At 46.6% G+C, this 21,885-nt stretch overlaps 1 protein-coding gene and 1 long non-coding RNA gene across 3 annotated transcripts in view; both read right to left on the bottom strand.

Moving 5' to 3' along the window:
• Window positions 1-3,858: 3,858 nt before the first annotated feature.
• Window positions 3,859-4,815, bottom strand: LOC110143456 (BTB/POZ domain-containing protein KCTD1). Its single transcript, XM_020903086.2, has one exon. The coding sequence runs from the start codon at window positions 4,769-4,771 to the stop codon at window positions 3,998-4,000; it is 774 nt and encodes a 257-aa protein (XP_020758745.2). The 5' UTR covers window positions 4,772-4,815; the 3' UTR covers window positions 3,859-3,997.
• Window positions 4,816-8,314: 3,499 nt separating this feature from the next.
• Window positions 8,315-21,885, bottom strand: part of LOC110143236 (uncharacterized) — a 71,569-nt gene continuing 57,998 nt past the window's right edge. For both annotated transcript variants that reach the window (XR_002315543.2, XR_011483876.1), the window contains one exon: window positions 8,315-8,551. This is a non-coding gene — a long non-coding RNA (uncharacterized lncRNA). The remainder of the gene's footprint in view (window positions 8,552-21,885) is intronic.

Here is a 21,885-nt window from a genome sequence, read left to right as displayed (position 1 = left end):
AACCGTGTTTCCCTCTGTCCAAACCAGGCCTCTGGAGCAATCCCTGCTAGTGCTTCTGTGCCCCCAAAGCCTTGGGTGGATGAAAAGAGGGTTTACTGTTGTTGTTTAGTCGCTAAGTTGTGTCCGACCCTTTTTTTGACCCTATGAACTGTAGCCCTCCAAGCTCCTCTGTCCATAGGATTCCCCAGGCAAGAATAGTGGAGTGGGTTACCATTTTCTTCTCCAGGGAGAAGAGGAGTGGTGTTTCATGCTCTGATCTGAAACAAAGTTGTAAATTTGGTTTCAGAAAATGGGGGCCCCCTTCCTGCTAGGAACCCCTCAGTGACTGCCCATTGCCCACAGGATGAAGCCCGCATCCTTAGGCTTGGCTTCAAGGAAGCCTGCATCCTTAGGCTTGGCTTCAAGGAGAGCCACTTCAAGCACCCGCTCGCCCTCCCACTTTGGTCCCTAGAAACTCATGAATACATCCCTTGCCAATTTTGATTGAGCTGGCAGCATCTTAAGAGTTAACCTGATTGTTGGTGGAAGATTCGTAGCATTCTATTTGGCTGATTTTAAGATGCACTCTTTTGCATCTTAAGAGTTAACCTGATTGTTGGTGGAAGATTCGTAGCATTCTATTTGGCTGATTTTAAGATGCACTCTTTTTCTCACCCTAACACCTTACTCATTTAAACACTGCAATTGATGGCAGGCTGCTGTTTATCTGACAGCATTTTTTCTTTTGTTGTTTTGTGAAGTTATGATGTCACTTCCAATTGAAGGCTTCTCAGGTTTGATGGAGTGTGGGGGGTAGCGTTTTCCACAGTAGAGCTCTGGAGGCTTGGCCAGGAACTAGGAAACTGCTTGCGCATTCTCTGAGTCTTCCCTCCTGACCACCTCCCCCAGTCAGACCTGGGTCCTGGTGTAACAGGAGTGATCTCTGGAAGCCTGTATGGACCTCTGCTTGCAACCCTGTATGATATTTAAAATGTTTAGAGACTGGATCCATCAAAACAAAAGATAGGGACTTCCCTGGTGGTCCAGTGGCTAAGATTCTGTGTTTCCAATACAAGTGGCCTGGGTTCCATCCCTGGGAACTAGATCCCACATGCTGCAAATAAGACTCGATGCAGCTAAATAAATAAATAAATATTTTAAAAAAGAAGAAGATAGCTGAAAACCATTGGCATGTCTGTCCTGGAGCTTACTCGATCCCTACCCTCACTGTGGTACTTCTTCCTGATTTTATGGACTGTTGCCAGCACCCACAGGGAACTTGGCTTTTCACCCAGTCCCAGGGGAATATCCCTAGTTTTCCCTAGTTATCCCTAAGCCAGGGATAGTTATCTCAGTCTCTTTTGCCCTTACTGGTTTACAAGATGAGCAGGGGTGTTAGTTTACTATTGCTGCCATAACAAATGAGCATAAAACAACACAAACTTATTTTCTTATGGCTGTGTAAGTCAGATGTCGGGTATAGATCTCACTGGGCTAAAATCAAGCCTGCAGGGCTGAGTTCTTTTCTGTAGCCTCTGAGCAAGAACTGGTTTCCTTGCTCTTTTAGGTATAGGTAGAATTGAGTTTCTTCCAGCTGAAAGACTGAGGTTGCTAGCTATCAGCTGGGGGCCTTTATTAGTATCTAGTGGCCTCTTTCTTACATATAACCCCTGCCCCACACTACCATCTCTGTCACCCAACTGGGTTTATGTGATTATGCTGTTTTGGGGTTGTTTTTTTTTTTGATGGGGGTGTTGGCCACACAAGATGGCTTTCGGGATCTTATTTCCCCACAAGAGACTGAACCCATGCCCCCTGCAGTGGAAGTTCGAAGTCCCAACCACTGGACCACCAGGGAATTCCCATATGTGATTATGCTGAACATTCTAGAGATCCAGGATAGCCTCTCTATCTCAAGAATCTTACCTTTAACCTACAAAGTCCCCGTTGTCATTTAAAGTAACAAATTCACAGGCTCCAGGCAGTAAGAGTATAATCATCTTTGGAGGCCATTGTCTGCCTGCTATAGCTTGTGACCCACTGTGGCTGATGACATACAGAGGAAATCTGCTGGGGCTTGGAGAAAGATTTTGCTCCCTGATACAATGACTTTGGGGCTTCCCTGGTAGCTCAGCTGGTAAAGAATCTGCCTGCAACGCAGGAGACCCAGGTTTGATTCCTGGGTCAGGAAGATACCCTGGAGAAGGGATAGGCTACCCACTCCAATATTCTTGAGCTTCCCTGGTGCCTCAGACAATAAAGAATCTGCCTGCAATGCGAGAGACCTGGCTTCGATCCCTAGGTCAGGAAGATTCCCTGGAGAAGAAAATGATAACTCACTCCAGTATTCTTGCCTGGAGAATCTCATGGACAGAGGAGCCTGGCAGGCTACAGTCCATGGGGTCGAAAAGAGTTGGACACGACTGAGTGATTAAGCACAGCACAGCATAATGATTTTGAGATTTGCCCCACTCTTACCTACTTTGAGGAGCTGTGAGCTGCGGCAACCATCATACCATGCTTGGCATCAACGCCAAGAACAAAAGCTGACACACGGAGAACAGTAGTGGAAATATCAAAATGAAAAGAGTGCTTGGCCTTTTGATGACAATGTTGAGCCACTGAATCAACGTAGCCTATTAACCTACCCCTGCTGGCCCTCTCTTTAGGGCTGGAGGAGGACCCTTTATTTCTGCTTATGGCTGGGGATTAGTCTTAGAGGAACAGATCGCCCATAGTCCACAATGCCGTGTGCCAGACTGTACGGATGGGAGAGTTTGACCATAAAGAAGGCTGAGTGCCAAAGCATTGATGCCTTTGAACTGTGGAGCTAGAGAAGACTTGAGAGTCCCTTGGACTGCAAGGAGATCAAACTAGTCCATCCTAAAGGAAATCAACCCTGAATATTCATTGGAAGGACTGTTGCTGAAGCTGAAGCTCCAATACTTTGACTACTTGATGCAAAGAGCTGACTCACTGGAAAGACCCTGATGCTGGGAAAGATGGAGGGAAGGAGGAGAAGTGGGAGGCAGAGGATGAGATGGTTACATAACCCCTGACTCAGTGGACATAAATTTGAGCGTCAATTTCTAGATAGTGAAGGACAGGGAAGCGCGGTGTGCTGTAGGCCTTGGTGTCTCGAAGAGTCAGACATGACTTGGCGACTGAACAGTAACAACAAATATGGTACATCCTGGTTGAAAGGATTGTCTGAATTGCGCCTGAACTTGCTGTATCCTTCTTTTTTTTATTTTTTATTTTTTAAACAGAGTTTATTGTATTTAATACATTATAAAATTTGAAAAATTGTAGGAAAGCAGCAGACTCAAACTGGAGCAACTCTAACAAGGAATAATTCTGGCCCCTTTGCAAAACTGATCAGTTTAAAAACAAAGTAACATTCACATCGGTGAGGCGGACAAAAAAGTGTGACTTCTGTACAAACTACATTTAAAATTTCATGTCTCACGTCTTTCAAATGCGGTGTGCTCATGAGAGTTTTTTGTTTTTTGTTGAAGTTCTGCTCCGTCCCCCATCTAAAGAGAGACATGAAACTTCCATATGCAAAGAAATGAGATTCTAGGTGTTTTTGTTTTCAAAGGAAAAAGAAACAATGGATGGCTGTTGGCAATGGAAACCGTAAGGAGATTCATCCTCATTGCTCATGGCTTGTTTATTGGTCAGAGGCCTTGGGAGGCCCAGGACACTTCACGGCCATCACAGCACCAACTGTAGCTACCACCTTTTTTCTTTTTTTTTTTTGCGTTTCCTACCTTTTGATATATATATATGTCATATATATATATATTTGTATATTTTTTACATCTTGAGGATATCACTATTCCAATTGTTCCCATATGAATACAGGTGTGGTCTCTATTGGATATAAATGTGTCTTTTATTCAACTTTAGGTCCAGGACTCGGTTTGCTGTCCCAACTGCACATAAATGTCCTTTTTTGTGTTTGTGTTATTTGTGGTGTATGCTTTTCTCCTTTTGGCAGAAGAAATATGTCCATCTAGTCCAGAGGCTCTTGCTTTATCTGGATGACAGAGGGTCCACGGGGCGTCCGCCTCAGTTCCCGCCGCAGGACGTATTCGCTGAACCTAGATGAGTCCACGCCTCCCTCACAGGAGCCCACGACTTCAAATCCTCTTTGCTGCAACCTCTCGAGGACCTGGACTAAGTTGAGGTGACAGTAACCATTCAGTGGAAACCTGATGACGTGCGTCGAGTCGTGATTCCAGCTCGCATTGACGGAGTTGCACATCACGTCGCCGATCTCTGGGAACACTTCTTCTATCAAGGATTTGTCTCCGCTGAGCGTGATCCTCTCTCCGAGGTCTGGGGCCACACGCACCACGAGGCACTCGCAGGGCCTTGAAAAGCGACTACTTTTTCTGTCCTGCTTCCATCTTTCCATCTCCAACAGCATGGGCTGAAGCTGAAAATATTTTGCCTCTTCATATAACAAAGTGTAGTCCTTGAAATCATCAGGAATGAGGAGTTTTGATGTTCGTAGAAAATTCAAGATATATCTGAATATCTGTCCATCTCTGTCAATGAAATAGTGCTGTTTGAGACTGTCGAAAACAATGGGCTCTGTACCATCAAAAAGTCTTCCGATTCTTGACTCGGGGTATTTGGTGAGGGTGGCCAGGCTGCTGGTGTACATGTGGCCGCCCACGTCAATGTGGACGGGTGCGTTGGATTTTGTGAGCTGTGCTGGAGTAGGAATGCCTTGATTGTTCAGTGGAGATGCAGGAGATCTAGTGATCAGAGGTCTTGACATATTGGGCCGACTGTCCTGGGGCACAACTGTTGAACTAGATAGCATTAACCACATGTCCAGGCAAGACTGGGAATGCACGCCCTTCTGAAACTCCACATCTACTGTGAATGGGGTGGTTACTGAGCTTTTACGCAAAATGTTGACCATCTGTGTGGTGCTTTTCTCCGTGCTGAATTAAACAGAGCCCCTCTGGCTGAGTGCCGCTCGGCCTGGGCGGGAGCGAGGGAAGGCTGGCTGGGAGGGCGGGGCGGTCTTGCTTCTCTAAGTAATGCCCGAGGAGTAGTGCCCCTTCCACCGCCCCCTCATTGCCCCCCGGAGCTGGGGATTCGGGTAGGCAGCTGCACCGGGCGGGCCGCGGATGCTGCTTCGAGAAGCCCGTGTCTGGAGCCGCCTGGAGCGGAGCGGAGCAGGCAGGTTCTGCTGTATCCTTCAAACCTGGTGACTTGGACTGCTGGTTGCCCTCACAGCAGCTCAGTCTCCCCAGCACTGCTTCAGGAAGTCTCAGCTTTTCCCTCCCTGTTAATCCTGTATTTTCAGATTCACATCTTACCCGCACTCTGCCCAGCTTGATACTTCTGGTGTATCATAATATCCAGACATCCCAGACTGCTGGCCATTCCCTGAATAGTCCTTCCACTTCTATATGCTTCTACACTGTCCCTTCAGGCTGTTCCCTCAATTGGAAATATTCTTTCTACACTCACATATCTTCTCCATTAAATCCCTGCAACCATATTTTGATGCTATTATTCCCTGGCAAATGATTCAGAAACATCAGGTAATTTATTTAAGGGGACATGGCCAGCATGTGGCAGAACTGGGATGCGGATGTGGGTCTCTCTGACTTCAATGCCTGTGTCCTCTGACACTCTTCATTTGGCATTTTAGAGAAGACAAGTTATGAACAGCCCAAGTCATGAGGGACTTGTCCCCTTCCACATCTTATAAGCACCCTGAGGGCAGGGAGTGAGTCATTTCTTATTGCCTCTCAGAGTTACAGTCAAGGTCAACAACTAACTGCCTTGGGGGTTGGGGCTTGGAGCTCTGATTTATAATGTTTTCTAGTGGGTAAATACCCCCATCGTGACTGATTTCAACATACCAGTGTGACCTTACTGAACCAGGAACTGGGAAGACTGAACGGTGCACAGCATCATAGGACGTTTGCACTATAGGTTTCCACCAACACTCCCTTCTCCAGGGGATCTTCTTGACTCAGGGATCCAACCCAGATCCACTGCATTGCAGGCAGATTCTTGACTATCTGAACCACCAGAGAAGCCCACAGATAAATAGATGTGAATAATCTCAAGAACACAGATACCCACTCCAGTATTCTTCCCTGGAGAATTCCATGGACAGAGGAGGAGCCTGGTGGGCTCTATAGTCCATGGGGTCACAAAGAGTCAGACATGACTGAGCAACTGACAGTTTCACTTTTTTTTCAATCTCAAGAACACGGATAACAGCAAATGCAGTAAAATCCTTAGGCAGTGAATGAGTTTTGATCATTTCTTAAAATTTGTTTTAAATCCAGTTGCTTCTTTTTTTTTTTTTTTGCTTCTATTTTAATTGTATATAAATTGCTGCTGCTGCTGCTGCATCACTTCAGTCGGGTCCTACTCTGTGCGACCCCATAGACGGCAGCCCACCAGGCTCCCCCGTCCCTGGGATTCCCCAGGCAAGAACACTGGAGTGGGTTGCCATTTCCTCCTCCAATGTGTGAAAATGAAAGGTGAAAGTGAAGTCGCTCAGTCGTGTCCGACTCTTAGGGACCCCATGGACTGCAGCCCACCAGGCTCCTCCGTCCATGGGATTTTCCAGGCAAGAGTACTGGAGTGGGGTGCCATTGCCTTCTCCGGATATAAATTAATCTTTAGTAATTGTTGTGTTTAACCATAGGCTTGCAAAGTTCCTGAGAACTTAACAATGAGGTTCACACCTGGTTTGAGCTAGCTCCAGCACGCCATTGCTGGAGTCTAGTCCCAGGCTTTGCTTTTAATTGGTTCTAGAATGGTGGTGAGAATGCTAATAAAAAGAACATGCTCATCTACTAATGAGCTTTGAATAGAGCTTGTAACTAGACTTCAATATTCTTTCCCCTGTCTGACAATGTCTTAGTTCCCTCACTCAGACAAAAGGCCAAACAAATAAAAACTAGCTGAGGGTGGAGACCAAGGCACAGCCAAGGCTCCAACTAAGGTCTGCGAAAACTGAACTCTGCCCCATGCCAGGGTGGGGCCCTGGGACTGCTTCCAGTTCAAAACAGTCCAGGGCAACTGGGCTTGAGCAAGTAACTGTCCTCTCTTCATGTTCCCTGCCCACACCCACGGCCAGAGCAGTGACTGAAGAAAAAGTACCAGTCGGGTCGCAGTTTTCTCACATTCCAGAAGGGAAAGCGCCCCCAGGAACTGGGGAGCCTGAAAAGAAGCAACTAGATTGCTCCTTCCAAAGGCACAAAGAAGTGCTGCGAGGGGGGCCGCCTTAACCTTTTGTTCTGGGTGCAGGGCTGACGTCGCTGGAAACTGGAGTGGGCAGGCGCGGCGTGGGGAGGGAGAGGGCCTCTCAGCGCTACCCCTGCCCCGGCCCAGGGGTTGGATTAAGACCATATATGGACTCAGGCTCAGGCCGGCATCGGGGCTCCCAGAAAATTGCATTTTGGGATTAAGTCATTGCAACCAGCAAAAGGGAAGCCCCCAGAAAGGCTGGTCAGCATAAAGGAATCTGGCCAATTGTGGTCTGGCGAGAAGCGATGAGGGACGGGGCGGGGGTGAGATGGGGGCGGGGGTGCAACCCCTTTCCAGCCAAGCAGCTCTTAGGAAGGAAGGCCGGAGGCCGAGAGCTAGCTGTGGGAGTGACTCTCAGCCACAGTACCAGGGGAGGGACTCGGCAGAGAACCCGCCCCCTTTCTCAGACTCCCTCCTGCCTCGGAGGGACTGGGGCTCTAAAGACTTTATCTCTGATTCAGATGCGGCAAAGAACTCCAAAATCTCAGATGTGGGGTGCAGCCTCCTCGACTCTGGGTGAAGGCGGCTCTGACACTGCTCAAGGCACAGAAACCCTACTAGCCAAGTGAGGGATAGTCCAGGCTCCCAGTTACTCTGGGGTCGAGATGGGTTCACCCCGGGGAAATCCAAGCAAGTGAACCCCCTCTCCCTTCCCCTAAGTCCAGACTAGGTCAGCCCAGGGTGACATAACTGGGGCTTGGGAATCCAGGGGAACAGGAAAGGAGAGGGTGGGTTGAAAGTGATCTGGGAAAGTGGTTTTTAAAAGAGGGCCAATAAATTGGATCCAATTTACAAAGATTAATTAACTTGTTTTGCTGTTGTCTCAGCAATTGAGTGGCTTTAACTGTTTTGTTTTTTTTAAAGGACTAGCTTGAATTATGTAAGGACACTTCTGTCTCTGTGCACCTCTTGATTTGATTCAAAAGACCAGAAACACAGATTATTCTCTCCCAGTGAGAATGAACTGCTCCATAGGCAAAATGAAGAGAAATCTCACAAACATAAGGTGCAGAGAAAGAAGGCAGACACAAAGGAGGACTGTGAATCCCATTTATATCAGCTCAGAAACAGGCAAATCCATCTGTGATGTTAGAAGTCGGTATAGTGGTTCCTTTGTTGGTATGAGTAGCTGCGAGGGGCAGGAGGGCCTCGGGGTGCAGTGATGGGCTCAGTCTTTGTCCAGATGCTGCTTACACAGATGTAGACACACTTCGATGTCTGTTCACTTAGGATCTGTGACATGTATGTCTGTTATATTTCATTCAAAAGTTTCCTAAAAAATAAACAAACCAGAATGTAATTTTGTAAAGTAAGTTGTAATAGCATAAGAGTGAATTCTTCCATGCCAACCAGAAATAAACCCCTAGTGTCAGCATGGCTGATGTCGACCCCACTGCTGCTGTTCACTGATGTGGGGGTCTTGGGAGCCCAGCTCCCCACTTCTCACATCCTCTGGTGCAGAAAATAGGGGGTGGGGTTTAATTAAAGGTTCTCCCAGAGAAGACACCTCTTCCTACCTGTTTAGGTGGAGATGGAACAGATTGAATGCTTGCTTGACCTCTCCTGTGATCTTGTAGAGGAAAGTTCTGCAGGCTTGGTGAGCCTACAGCTCAGATTTCACAGTCAAAGCGCACATACACATGTGCATACACGTGTGCACACGGGGGAGTGTTGAGCTCCTCTCAGCATCCTCTCATTACCCATCATCAGCCTTGACTTTCCCATTCATCTCTGTCCTCATCTCATCTCCACCTCCTTGATCTTAGTAAGAGTATTTGTTTCCTGAGGTTGCCATACAAAGTACCACAGACTACATGGCTTAAGACAACAGAAAATTTTCATCTCACAATTCTGGAGGCTAGAATTCAAGATCAAGGTGCTGGCAACCACGACAGGATCTTTTCTGTGCCTCTCTCCTAGCTTCAGGTGGCCTCAGTGATCCTTGGCTGGGAGATGATGGATCCAATACTTCGCCTCCACTTGGCATTCTCTCATGACCTCTGTCCCTCTGTGTACATCCATGCCCAAATTTTCCCTTCTTGTTAGGGACACCAGGCATATTGGTTAGGGCTCCCCCTAATTCCCTCACCTAAACTTGATGACTTCTGTCAAGACCCTATTTCTGGGCTTCTCTGGCGGGCCAGTGGTAAAGAATCCACTTGCCAATGCAGGAGACATGAGTTCAATCCCTAGTCTGGGAAGATCCCACATGCCACAGGGCAACTAAGCCTGTGCAACACAACTATCAAGCCTGTGCTCTAGAACTCGAGCTCTGACACAGTGAAAACCCCAAGCACTGCAGCTGGAGAGGAGCTACGCTACCGGAAACTAGAGGAAAACCCTCCTAGCAAGGAAGACCCAAAACAGCCAGAAAAAAAATCAATCAATCAATAAAATTATTTTTAAAAAGATTCTATTTCCAAAAACAGTCATACTCGGAGGTATGAGGGGCTAGACTTTCAACATGTATTTTTTTTGGAGAACACAATTCAACTCAACATCCAGTGATTAAAAGACTTCAGGAAAAACTAAAGTCCCAGCTCTATACCCTGCCAGGAAAGAGTAAGGATTCCAGGTCAAGACCAAACATCAAGAGGGGCTTCCCGCAGTCCAATGGTTAAGACTTTGAGCTTTCACTGAAGGGGACCTGGGTCCAATCCCTGGTCAAGGAACTAAGATCCCACAAGCCAAGGGGCATGACCAAAAAAAAAAAGGAAAGGAAGAAAGAAATTTAAAAAATAAGATGGAGCACCAAGAGACTTGAATAAGTAGTAATAATCTCTCATGTTTTTCTCATACTTCCCATACCCAAAGCACATTCATAATTAAAATACCATTTGGTTCCCCACCGTAAGCAAAGTGAATTTCCCAGATGGCTCAGTGGTAAAGAATCCATCTGCCAATGCAAGAAACAAGAGTTCAATCCCTGGGTTGGGAGGGTCCCCTGGAGGAGGAAATAGCAACCCACTCCAGTATTCTTACTGGAATAATCCCATGGACAGAGGAGCCTAGCAGGCTACACTTCATGGGGTCAAACAGAGTCAGACACTACTGAAGCAACTAAGCCTTCACACACACGTACACTTGCTGGTGGAGAAAAACAGAGATGCGGTAAGAAAGGTAGAAATGCAAGCTCTGGGGCCAGACCGCCTGGGTTGGAATCTCAGCTCCATTTGCTACCAACTGCTTGACCTGGGGAAGGTTATCTCTGTACCTTGGTTTCCTCACTTGTCAAACAGGGATATCTTGAGGATGAAATGAATTAATAACAGAAGCACTTACAACAGTGCCTGGTACGAATGGATAAACGCTAGCTACAGCAAAGTCAGGACACCAGACAGCATCATCCACATCTTACAGATGAGGAAACAGATGAACGGGGTGATTAAAGGCAGATCCAGAATGGATCCAAAACCCAGCACTGATTCATGGGCTTTCTGGCCTGACTTGCTGTCCTCTTTAGGTAATAATAACAACAATGACAGTTACCTCTCACTGAGCACACACTAACTGCCAGGCACTGTGCTTTATATATAGCATCTCATTTAATTTTCACAGGACCCTGTGAAGCTAGGCTTGTGATCCCCACTCTAAAGCTGAAGCACCCAGCTAGTGATGGGAAGTCAGGTTTTGACTACAGGCCTCTGCAACCTCGGTGTCTGAGTTTTCGATCCCTTATGCACCATCTCCTTCCCTAATAGCTCAGTTGGTAAAGAAAACTGCCTGCAATGCAGGATACCCCAGTTCAATTCCCAGGTCGGGAAGATTGGCTGGAGAAGGGATAGGCTACTCACTCCAGTATTCTTGGGCTTTCTTTGTGGCTCACCAGATAAAGAATCTGCCTGCAATGTGGGAGACCTGGATTTGATCCCTGGGTTGGGAAGATGCCCTGGAGAAGGGAAAGGTTACACACTCCAGTATTCTGGCCTGGAGAATTCTGGCCAGGGTCGCAAAGAGTCAGACACGACTGAGCGACTTTCACTATGCACTATAACCTCTGGAAAGATGACCATTGTAGTTGCTTGCTTTATAAACACGGTGTTGCCAGGATGAATTGGGTGACATTTGTAAGTTCCCCCAGGGTTAAGAAGCAGCCACTCCTAACCATCCTTCTTATTGCTACAGGCATTGGGGCCCCATAAGCGTCCCATCTGCGTCCACGGAAGGATTTGCAGATCCGACACCAGAGCTTAGGGTGCCAACCCTGGGAGGGAAGAGGTGCCAGATGAGAGCTTGATAGCCAAAGCCGGGGCTGGGCGCCAGCGGGATCCTCTGATGCTGCCGAACAGATAGAGGATGCGGTGCCAGCACCCAGAGGGAGCTGCAGTGCCCGGGCACAAAGGCTCCGGGACACCTTTCAAGTATGTGAGGAGACAGAGGAATGACAACCCCCGCCCCGCCCTGCTGGGTGCAGCTAGTCCTGGAGGGGGATGCTCCTCTTCAAATGGGCTTCAGACACCGCCTGCCTGGTTGGAGACATCAAGCGAAGCCCTAATGGCAGCAGCCCTCTGGAGGCTTCACCCAGGCTGGGCTGACACACGTCCCAGTGTTCACACATGGTTGTGGCTGACAGCCCGGGCAGACACGACTGTTTTGGCTTCTCTGACTCTTCTCCCTCTGATTCTTCTCTCTCTATCAGCAGTACCACACTCAGAGTCCTTGATCCCAGCTCTCCTGATTAGGGTCGCCGCAATCCGTGGGTGCCTGCCTGTGCCCCCGTGGGGCCCCCTGGTGGATCCACCAAGGTTAAAGGCATCAGTGGAGGCTGGAAATAAGGCCAGTGGGCTGGTGCAGACGGGGAGGGAGGGTTTGGTGGATATTTTTCCAACAAAATTTAAAGAGTGCTGTCTGAGGCTTCCCTGGTACTGCCTGCCAATGCATGGGACATGGGTTCAATCCCCGGTCTGGGAAGATCCCACATGCTGAGGAGCACCTAAGCCGGTTTGCCACAACTACTGAAGCCTGAGTGCCTAGAGTCTGCGCTTCTCAACAAGAGAAGCCACCACAAGGAGAAGCCTGCACGCCGAAATCAAGAGGAGCCCCAGCTTGCTGCATCTAGAGAGAGCCCGTGTGCAGCAACAAAGACCCACCACAGCCAAATAAAATAAGTAAATAAGCTTAAATTAATAAAGAACGTGGTCCTGAATCTCTCTTGTTTCCCCTGGCGAATGATTTACGGTGACAGCTCTGACCCTGGAGTGGACTTTGGGGGGTGGGAGGGCAGAGTAAAAAGTTGGCCTCCTCCTTTGACTTCCATTTGGACCAACTCTCCAGGGGCCCTGAGAATGACTTACAGAGCTCTCCCAGGAGAATGAGGGCTGTGGCCTGAGCCAAAGGTGTTCACTCCTGTGCAGGTGGGATTTTTATTCTTAGTTTCAACATCAAGGAGGTGTGAAGGTTAGGTGCAAATCCTGACAATCAACACCACCTGAGGAAGGCCGGGAAGGGTCTCCACAGGCCGGGGCTTCTTAGACTTCAGATGCACAGTGTGGAAGCAGCTGGGAATCTCATGAAAATGCAGATTCTTAACCAGTAGGTCTGGGGGGACCCAAGGGACTTTTGTTTCTGACTTACTTGCCCCTGAGGTTTGTCTTCTGGACTAAGAGATACTCCTGTTCTGCCCTGGCACTCCCTTCCACACACACCACTGCTGCCAAAAACCTAAAATAAAACAGGGTAATTGCATTTTCTGAAAGTGTCTTACACAATCCAAATCATTGGAAAATGATTTTCCAATGCCAACTTGTATGTAGAATTTTTATCTGTCCCCTCCTGTTTCCCTGCCAAGAATGGTCTTAACGATCAGGTCAGAGGCTAGAGCAAAGGATGAAGAAGATTTCGTGGAGAGTCTTGGGCAATCTTAAAGAAAGAGCAGAATCAACCATGAAAAGGACCAGATTTTGCTCTAAAATACAGTCTTAAAGGTAATCTGGATATGTATGCATAACAATACTAGAAACATGGTTAAAGGCAAATTCTATCTGTTCTTTGTGCTTTTCTGTATTCCCCAAATTTTCCACAAATGAACCTATGTCGCTTTCACTTTTTTTTGGTTGCACCTTGAGGTACGCAGGATCCTAGTTCCCACACCAGGGATGGAACCTGAGCCCCCTGCAGGGGAATTGAGGAGTAGTCTTAACCATGGGACCAGTAGGGAAGCCCCTGCTTCCACTTTTTAAAAAAAGTCTAACCTTGAAACATTCTGGACTTTGGAAGTGCATTGGTCTTGCCTATGGTGCTGGGAACCAGAACAGAATCTTTAACATCTAAGAGCTAATACTGTATAGATAGGTGCACTCTGCAGAGAACTGAACCCTGGGAGATGGAGGGAGGCCAAAGATCTTCTGGAGTTGATGAGACCAAGCCAGCATGCGGGTCAGCATTGAATCACCACTTAGCATTGAAGGAGGGAGGGAGACAGCCCCTGGGGAGCACCCTGTCTCTGCCTCCTGAGGTCAAGCTGACCGCTTGTAGCCCAAGGTCTGATTTATTTTAGTTTCTACATTTGTGAGCAAGGCCAGTTTGCACAAATGTTGGTCTGGCATCTTGATCTGTATTTACAAATCAATGAGCTGAAATCAATAAACTGTGATTGAGTGCATTTTATAGATGAGAAAAGGTGGGTTGGGGGAGGGAGGTTGGAAAGAGTGGAATTAATCATGGAAATGGAAACATCATAACTCAGTTTCCCTCCTAGGACATTTCCTCTCCATCAGGGATTCCCCATCTTTGGAAGTGTTAGAGCAGCGTGACTCTGGATTATTAGCAGCATGCTTTGTATACAGTAGGTGCTCATTTTTTAAAATACCCTGATGTTTCTTTCACAATCTGAGTATAGAACCCTGAGCAGTTTTATGAAATTGCTATCTTTCCCCACTGGTAGCAACAAGCTTTGAAAGAGGTTTGCATATACCATCAGCAATACCTATTTGTTAAACAAAAGAATATCAAAACAATAAGATTTAGGAGGATTGAAAAAACAAAATAGGTTGCTAAGAGACAGAAAAAGAGATGGCTCTAAATGTAGCAATGTTCTTTTATGTTTATACATATAAGATGGCTTTCTAGGTTTCACGCACATGATTTCTAGTGCTTGAGAAAATAAAATTAGAGGAGGGCTGCCTTCTCAGGTCCCTCCACCCTCTGTGCGGGAAAGAAGACTGGTCTTCTGTTACTACCTTGACTGATCTCTCTATTGCTTATTTGCTAGGCCCTCTCGAATTTGAATAATCTTCATCCTTCTTGCCTAGGTTGCAAAGGTAAATATAAGCGACATTTGCTCTTTTGTCTCCAGTCTTCACTCCTCCGGGTCCTTTGTTGACCTACACTCATGATCCTTCCCATCAGGTGTCCTGTATTTTCATGGCTTCCTCTAGAAAAAAAGGAAAAACTATATCCAGGTCTGAACAACTGATAATGATGACAGTTTAGAGTAGTCGAGATGTGGTATTCAGGCTAAACTGCAAACCAATTTGTCTCCTAAGGCTCTCCTTGACTACTTTTTAAAAAGTATTCATTCATTTATTTTTGACTGTGTTGCATCTTCATTGCTGTGTGGGTTTTCTGTAGTTGCGGTGCACAGGCTTCTCATTCCAGGGGCTTCTCTTGTTGTGGAGCACTAGGATTCGTGGGTTGCAGCTCCCAGACTCTAGAGTACAGACTCATGGGCTTAGTTGCTCTGTGGCATATGAGATCTTCTTGTATCAGGGATTGAACCCTTGTCTCCTTCATTGGCAGGTAGATTCTTTACTACTGAGCCACCAGTGAAGCCCCCTCCTTGACTACTTTTAATCCTCTGTTTTCAGTGTCAAGGTGTCCCTGGACCCCAGAGCATGTCTCTGAGGCTCTCTGTTGCCTCTGGGAAGGCTCTGGACCTGCAGTCTCGCCCTAACCCCAGTACCTCTCCCCTTCTTACCATGCCATCCAAACTTATCCAGCCTTGCCCCAGTTTTCAGCATCTTTGTCAGAAACTGATCAAATCTAACAACAGGCCCCTTAATAGTGAGAATTAAAGTGCATTTCTGAGATGATAGACCTTCAAATCACCCAACATAAGCAACCCTGCCCTTGGATCGAGGAGCCCCATAAAGACTGATGACAGGTGAGTGAAGCTGTGCCCTGTGTGGTCCCTTCCCGATTCCATAGCTCCTTCCTCCAGCCCTATGGGCATCGGAGATTCACCGGGATTTCAGAGGACCAGTTGTCCCCTAAGTAAAGCAGATAAGAAAAAACACAAAGTAGTTTTTGCTGCGGTAAATCACTTCCCTTTCAGTGTGTTTGCACCATCTACTTCTGAACCAAGGTCCCTGGCTGAGCAAATTGATATATGACCAGTTAGATTCTCCTGGCAGTGAACATAGCACATGCCCATGCCTCTGTTGTAATGATGCGCACTCCTGGACCACCTTGCTCATTGGTGAGCGGGCTCCACAGCATACCTTCCCGACTGAGAGAACCAAAGACCAGATGTGGTCCTCCTTGTCCCCTTCCCTTGATGAGAATCAGCCTGGAGTTCTCACAGTTTGCCACATGGAGTTGGTGATGGACGGGGAAGCCTGGTGTGCTGCAGTCTATGGGGTCACAAAGAGCCGGACACAACTGAGAGAGTGAACTGACTGACCACTGTCCTACGTCAAACTCCATGGCTGATTATGGAAAGCCCTCTGCTGTAGAGAGAAGCAGCTGGGAAGACTCTCTCGGAAATCTGGGTGTGCTAGCAACCAGCAGCTAATGAGAACAGTGCTTCATTCATCTGCTGTCAGAGGAAGCAGGAGCTGGAGTTCTCAGACCCTGATCAACTGAACACGAACTTCAGAAGGAGTCTCTGGAAGCAGAGGAGAAGTCTGCCATCGTTGTTACAGCAGGCTGTGGTGGCATCTGGGTTGGAACTGCAAGACTCCTACTTGAGAGTATAGGATGGGGGCCTGGTCAGGAGTTTGAGCTTTGGTGGGCCACACAGCCCCTGGAACTTTCCAGGAGATCCTTTAACCAGTAGTTACCCAGCTCTGACTCATTCTTAGTTCACAGACAGGAATGCAACTCTCAGTCTAACTAAGGATGTTGAATTGGGGAAACTGGAGAAATACATTCCTGGGGCGTGTGTGTGTGTGTGTGTGTGTGTGTGTGTGTCTGTGTCTTTGTCTGTGTTGGGGGTGGGGTGTACCACATACTTTCTGATCAGAGAGCAAATGTGATTGAATTTACCATGGGAAAGGTAAGTTACAGGCATACATAAACGTTACAAGTTTATCTCTTAAATATTTATCAGCCTAAACTTACTTATATAACATAATGATGAAACCCACAGGCTTTGGCGACAGAAAAATGTAGGTGTGAATTCCAGCTGTGCTCACTGTGTGGCCTTAGGCAAGTTACTTAACTTTTCTAGGTCTCAGTTCCTTTATCAGTAAGATGGAGATGATGATAACAATAGCTCCGTCCAATCAGAGTTGTTTTGAGGACTGAATGAGCTAAGGCAGTCAACGGTAGAACCACTTAACATTCACGAATGTTCAATATATGTCAGCTAAAATGCTGACAGTGTGAAAGTTCATCATTTTTGGTAAAAGTCAAGTTTATTTAGGTCTAATTTATGTGTAATGAAATTTATCCCACTTAATGTACAAGTTTTAACAAGCACATACAATCATGTAACCAATACCACAATCAAGATGCATCATTCCTAAAAGTTCTTCTGTTCCTCTCGGTCATCAACTCTTCTCCCCATCTCCCACCTCAGGCAACCACCGATCTGTTTTCTCTCCCTCTAGTTTTGTCTTTTACTGAATGTCATAAATGTCACCATGCAATATGTATTAATAGAAGAAAGCTCATCATTTTTAAAGACTGACATATACTTGACATCCAATACATTTCTAAGTGGATTTAAAGAATCAAGATATAATTTTCATTTCAAATCAGGTGATATATTTTCTGTTGACTTATAGAAGAGGTGTGGTATTTTTCAAATACCTCCTGAATTAGTTCCTTTATGGGTAAGCGGGTCTTTGTCATACACTATCAGTCATTAAGTTTCAGCCTTGAGGCCAGGGCTGGCAAGGAGGAGATCTCAGGGATTCAGAAAGGGGAAATACAAGTTCCCTTCCTTACCTGTATGGATAAAGGGGTGAGGAGAGAGTCGTGTGAGTCAGGAAGTGAGTCACATGGTACTCCATCTCTCCATTTTAGGAGAAGTCTGGGGGAGCAGTGGGGAAGAATGCCAAGGGTAGGGGTATTTCACTTCTTTGTTTGTTTTAATTCATGGCTAGGACTCTGGGATGAGGTTGTCTTGCTACCTCCCTGAGCCAGACCTAGGAGGTAGCCACTCCTCAGTAAGCCTGGTAGCACCATGACTATTTCAGCTCCCACATGGCGTGGAGGGGCCCTGATGTCCCCTCATGGAAAGGGAGAAGAAGATGGAGCTGAGCTGAGAATGGCCCCCTGTGACGAGGGGGCTGACCCTACAGCAGGGAGGACGGGCTAATCCCCCGGAGCGGGGGCTGGACAGAGGGCATGGCTTGGAGGGTTTAACACTTGCAAGAGGCTGCAGAAGCCAGGCAGCCACGTTCTTGTTTAGTTGCTAAGTTGTGTCCTTTACTCTTGGGACCCCATGAACTGTAACCTGCCAGGCTCCTCTGTTCACAGAATTTCCCAGGCAGAATACTGGAGTAGGTTGCCGTTTTCTTCTTCTTCAGGGGATCTTCCTGACCCAGGAATCGAATCCTAGTCTCCTGCATTGGCAGGTGGATTCTTTAACACTGAGAAGCCCTACCTGGAAGCCCCCAGGCACCAGGAATCAGCCCCAAACCCTGATCTCCAGTCAACTGAGCTGTATGCAGAGGTCAGCAGGGAGGCAGCAATGGGCAACAGTGGGGATCGGAGCACCAGAGACACTTCTGGATTCTAGACCTTCATCCCTAGTCCCATGATTATTCCTCCCAATGCCATTTTAGGGAAACAAAGGAAAGGGCAACAAAAACAGAAAGCCCAAGCATTTTCACTTATTATTGCAGCAGAATAAGGTGAGTCAGTAGGCAAGGGCTTGAGGGAAAGTCAGAAGCTGCTTTCTCAGGTCACCTGAGCACAGTGTGGGTAAACTTCCAGCCCCGGTGCACTTGTATTACAACTTCACAGACACTTTAGCTTAATTTCTGGTCTATTGCCTCTTGACGGTGGCCTCTAAAATGGCAGTTTTAAGAATCATGGTCTTGCAACCAGTAGTACAAAAGTACAACACGTCCCTCTGCGAAGAGTGATTTTTAAAAGTTTACTACTCAAGGGACTTCCCTGGTGGTCCAGTGGTTAAGACTCTGTGCCCCCAGAGTAGGGGGCATGGGTTCAATCCCAGGTGGGGAACTAAGACCCCACTTGACAAATGACATAGCCAAAAAAAGAGTTTTCTACTCAAATAGGCAGCCTGTAACCTATCTTCAAGCTCAGGATTTCACCATTCAGATTTCTTCAATAAGCCTGCTCCCTTTCTTTTTAGGATACACACAAATGTACCTCATGCCATTACACACATCTCTGCATTTCCACACAGCAAATAAGAGTTTTTCATAATGAGCAATTGAAATGGGAGTTCGCTGCTAGGAGATTAAGAAAATGATTATAAATAAAAGGAAAAGCAAATGCCCTTTATCTGAGAGCAAATACACTTTAAATGTTAGGGCAAGTTACAATGCCACAGTGATCAAGTAATTAGTAGTTCCTATTGAAATAAGCTTAACCCAGGGAAACTCAATAGGCAATTATATTTCCCATAGGTAACTGAGCAAGGAAAAATATGAGATTTAAGAATGTACAAAAGGAACTTCTTTGTAGACCTCTATTAAAATTGGATGTTGAAACCTGAATAGCATTTAAAGTATGTGTGTTTGCTCAGTTGTTAAGTCAGGTCCAACTCTTTGTGACCCCATGGACTGTAGCCTGCCAGGTTCCTCTGTCCATGGGATCTTTCAGGTAAGAATACTAGAGTGGGTTGCCATTTCCTTCTTCAGGGGATCTTCTTGACCCAAGGATCAGACCTGAATCTCCTGCTTTGGCAGGCGGATTCTTTACCACTGAGTCACCCGGGAAGTCCCGTATTAAAGTACATCATTATTTTTTCCCACCCTTTTATTTCACTGAAGTGAGTGCATCAATCTAGGGAAAAGGTGAAAGTTGGCATCTTGAAATGCACTCGTAAATTATAAATTATGAGAGTTTTTTATAAAGCTGGTATTTACAGCTCCATCAAGGATTTTATATTATTTACATCTAGACTATATACACAATCAATGCCCACTAACCCATTCCAGTTAATTAGTGCTATTTCCATTTTAAAAGTCACACGAGAACCTTCTTGCAGCCAGATATACCTGAGATAGAGATGTTTTGAGAGGGTCACTCGGATCAAGATTTAAAATACAGTCATTTATAATAAAGGCCTCTGAAGCCAGACTGCTTATTTTGACATAAATCAGAACCAAATTGGCATCACTGAGGATGTGTTTTCGGTATCTACCTACAAACACAAATTCTCTTGAGTGATGTCAGATAGGACTAGGGCAAATAAAATGTCTACAGACTTGATAGATTTCTGATTCTGAAAACTCTGGAGAATTTTTAGAATCAAAACTTCAGAATCCCATCTTCAGATTTCACAGCCCGGAGAAACAAACAGGAAACACTAGCTCTTGTTATTGACTTAGCAACTCAGTTTATCCCCCCGAAGTCTGACGTTCCCTTTTTTTTTTTTCCTTTGGTGAGCTCTTCAGTTTCATTCATTTGTGTACTGATTTATTCATGTATTTGTCTTATTAGTTATTTATTTCTGTGTATCAAATTACCCCCCAAACCTAGTGGCTTAAAACTGCACACATTTATTATCTCTTGGTTCCTGAGGGTCAGGAGTCTGATGTGGCTTAGCTGGAATCTCTGCTTCGGGGTCTCCCACAAGGCTGTAATCAAAGTGTCAGCCAGGGGTGGAGTCTCCAGTCAGGAAGCATCCACTCCCAAGCTCATGTGGTTGTGGGCAGGATTCAGTTTCTTGCAGGATGTTAGCCTGGACCTCAGCTCCTCCTGAGGACTCCCTCGGCTCCGTGCGATGGGATCATTCCCAACATGGCAGCTTGCTTCATCAACGTAAGCAAGCTGAGAAGGTAACCAGCAAGATGGAAGTTATACTCTATTATAACCTGATAATGGAAGTGAGATCCTCTCACAGTTGCCATATGCCTTGGTTTAGAAACAAGTTTCTCAGGGTAAGGAGAACACGCAAGGCTGTGAACACCAGTGGGTAGAGATATTTGGGGGCCATCTGAGAGGCTGTCAATCTCATGTATTAAGAATTTGTTGAGCCCCTAATAGCTGCGTGGCCCTGTGCCAGGTACAGAGGATACAGTGAGGAACACCCTTCTCTCATCACAGTTCACAACCTATCTGGGGGAAAGGGGACAGACATTCAGTAGATGATTGCAACTGGTGACAAATACGCTGAGTTGGAAATACATGGAATAAAGGCTCCTATCTGGTCTAGGTTGAGGGAGATAGGATGCACGTCAGGGACAGGCAATTCAGTGGAGGCTTAAAGAAGAACTGGTCCAGATAGAGAGGAGGAAGGAAGTTTTCCAGGAAGAGGAAACAGCCTGTGCAAAGATACTGAGGCAGAAAAGATTGCATTGTGTTTGAGGGGAGAGTGGCTGGAGTGCAGACTGAGGGAGTGGAAACAGCAAGAGGAGGAAGGGGGGCCTTGTCTGCTGTCCTAAGGAGTCTGGCCCATGGACGGCGATCTTCTCAAGGAGGCCCCTGAGATGTGACTCAGAGACCCCCGTGACCACCTTTCTCTTTCTCTTGAGGTCTTTTCCCTAGTGGCCTGCAATCAGTCTTGAGGCTGTGACCATGCTCAGACGCTCCCAAGTGCCTCACTCCTCTTTATCTTGTGATGATATCCTGCTGATATGGTACCATACAGACCCAAAGACTCTTCCTCCTTCCACCTATAGGGGTTTGCCAGCAAGTTTCAAGCAAAACCAGATGTGTGTGCATGCTCAGTTGCATCCAACTCTTTGTGACCTCCATGGACTGTAGCCCACCCCCTAATATATAAAACACAAAAGCAGAACCACTCAGATCAAAGAGAGTTATAGGAGGAGAAGGACCCCTGGGGAACATCTTCCCCCACATTCCCAGGAGGTTCCCCAAGACACCTCTCTGGGGCTTTAGAACAACACCTCTAGAGTGCCAGAAGCTCCAGGAGTCTGATGAACCTAGCTTAAGAAACACGACACTTGGCCGCAACTTTGCCACCTATTATTTCCAAGGACTCATTCTTTCAATAAACCTGTGTTGAACCCTTACGGTATGTCAGACATGAAGAAGGCACTGAGCATTTGAAGGTGATTAAGACAGTCTCTTCCAGTGGTCATGTATGGATGTGAGAGTTGGACTGTGAAGAAAGCTGAGTGCCGAAAAATTGATGCTTTTGAACTGTGGTGTTGGAGAAGACTCTTGAGAGTCCCTTGGACTGCAAGGAGATCCAACCAGTCCATCCTGAAGGAGATAAGTCCTGGATGTTCATTGGAAGGACTGATGCTGAAGCTGAAACTCCAATACTTTGGCCACCTC

Source organism: Odocoileus virginianus, chromosome 27 (genome assembly GCF_023699985.2).
Source record: "Odocoileus virginianus isolate 20LAN1187 ecotype Illinois chromosome 27, Ovbor_1.2, whole genome shotgun sequence".
NCBI lineage: Eukaryota > Metazoa > Chordata > Mammalia > Artiodactyla > Cervidae > Odocoileus > Odocoileus virginianus.
Note: the sequence above shows the minus strand (reverse complement) of the source record. Positions and strands in the feature narration are given on the sequence as shown.

Excerpts from the sequence above, each read along its gene's own strand:
- LOC110143456 (XM_020903086.2), bottom strand. The coding sequence starts at position 4,771 with ATGTCAAGACCTCTGATCACTAGATCTCCTGCATCTCCACTGAACAAT.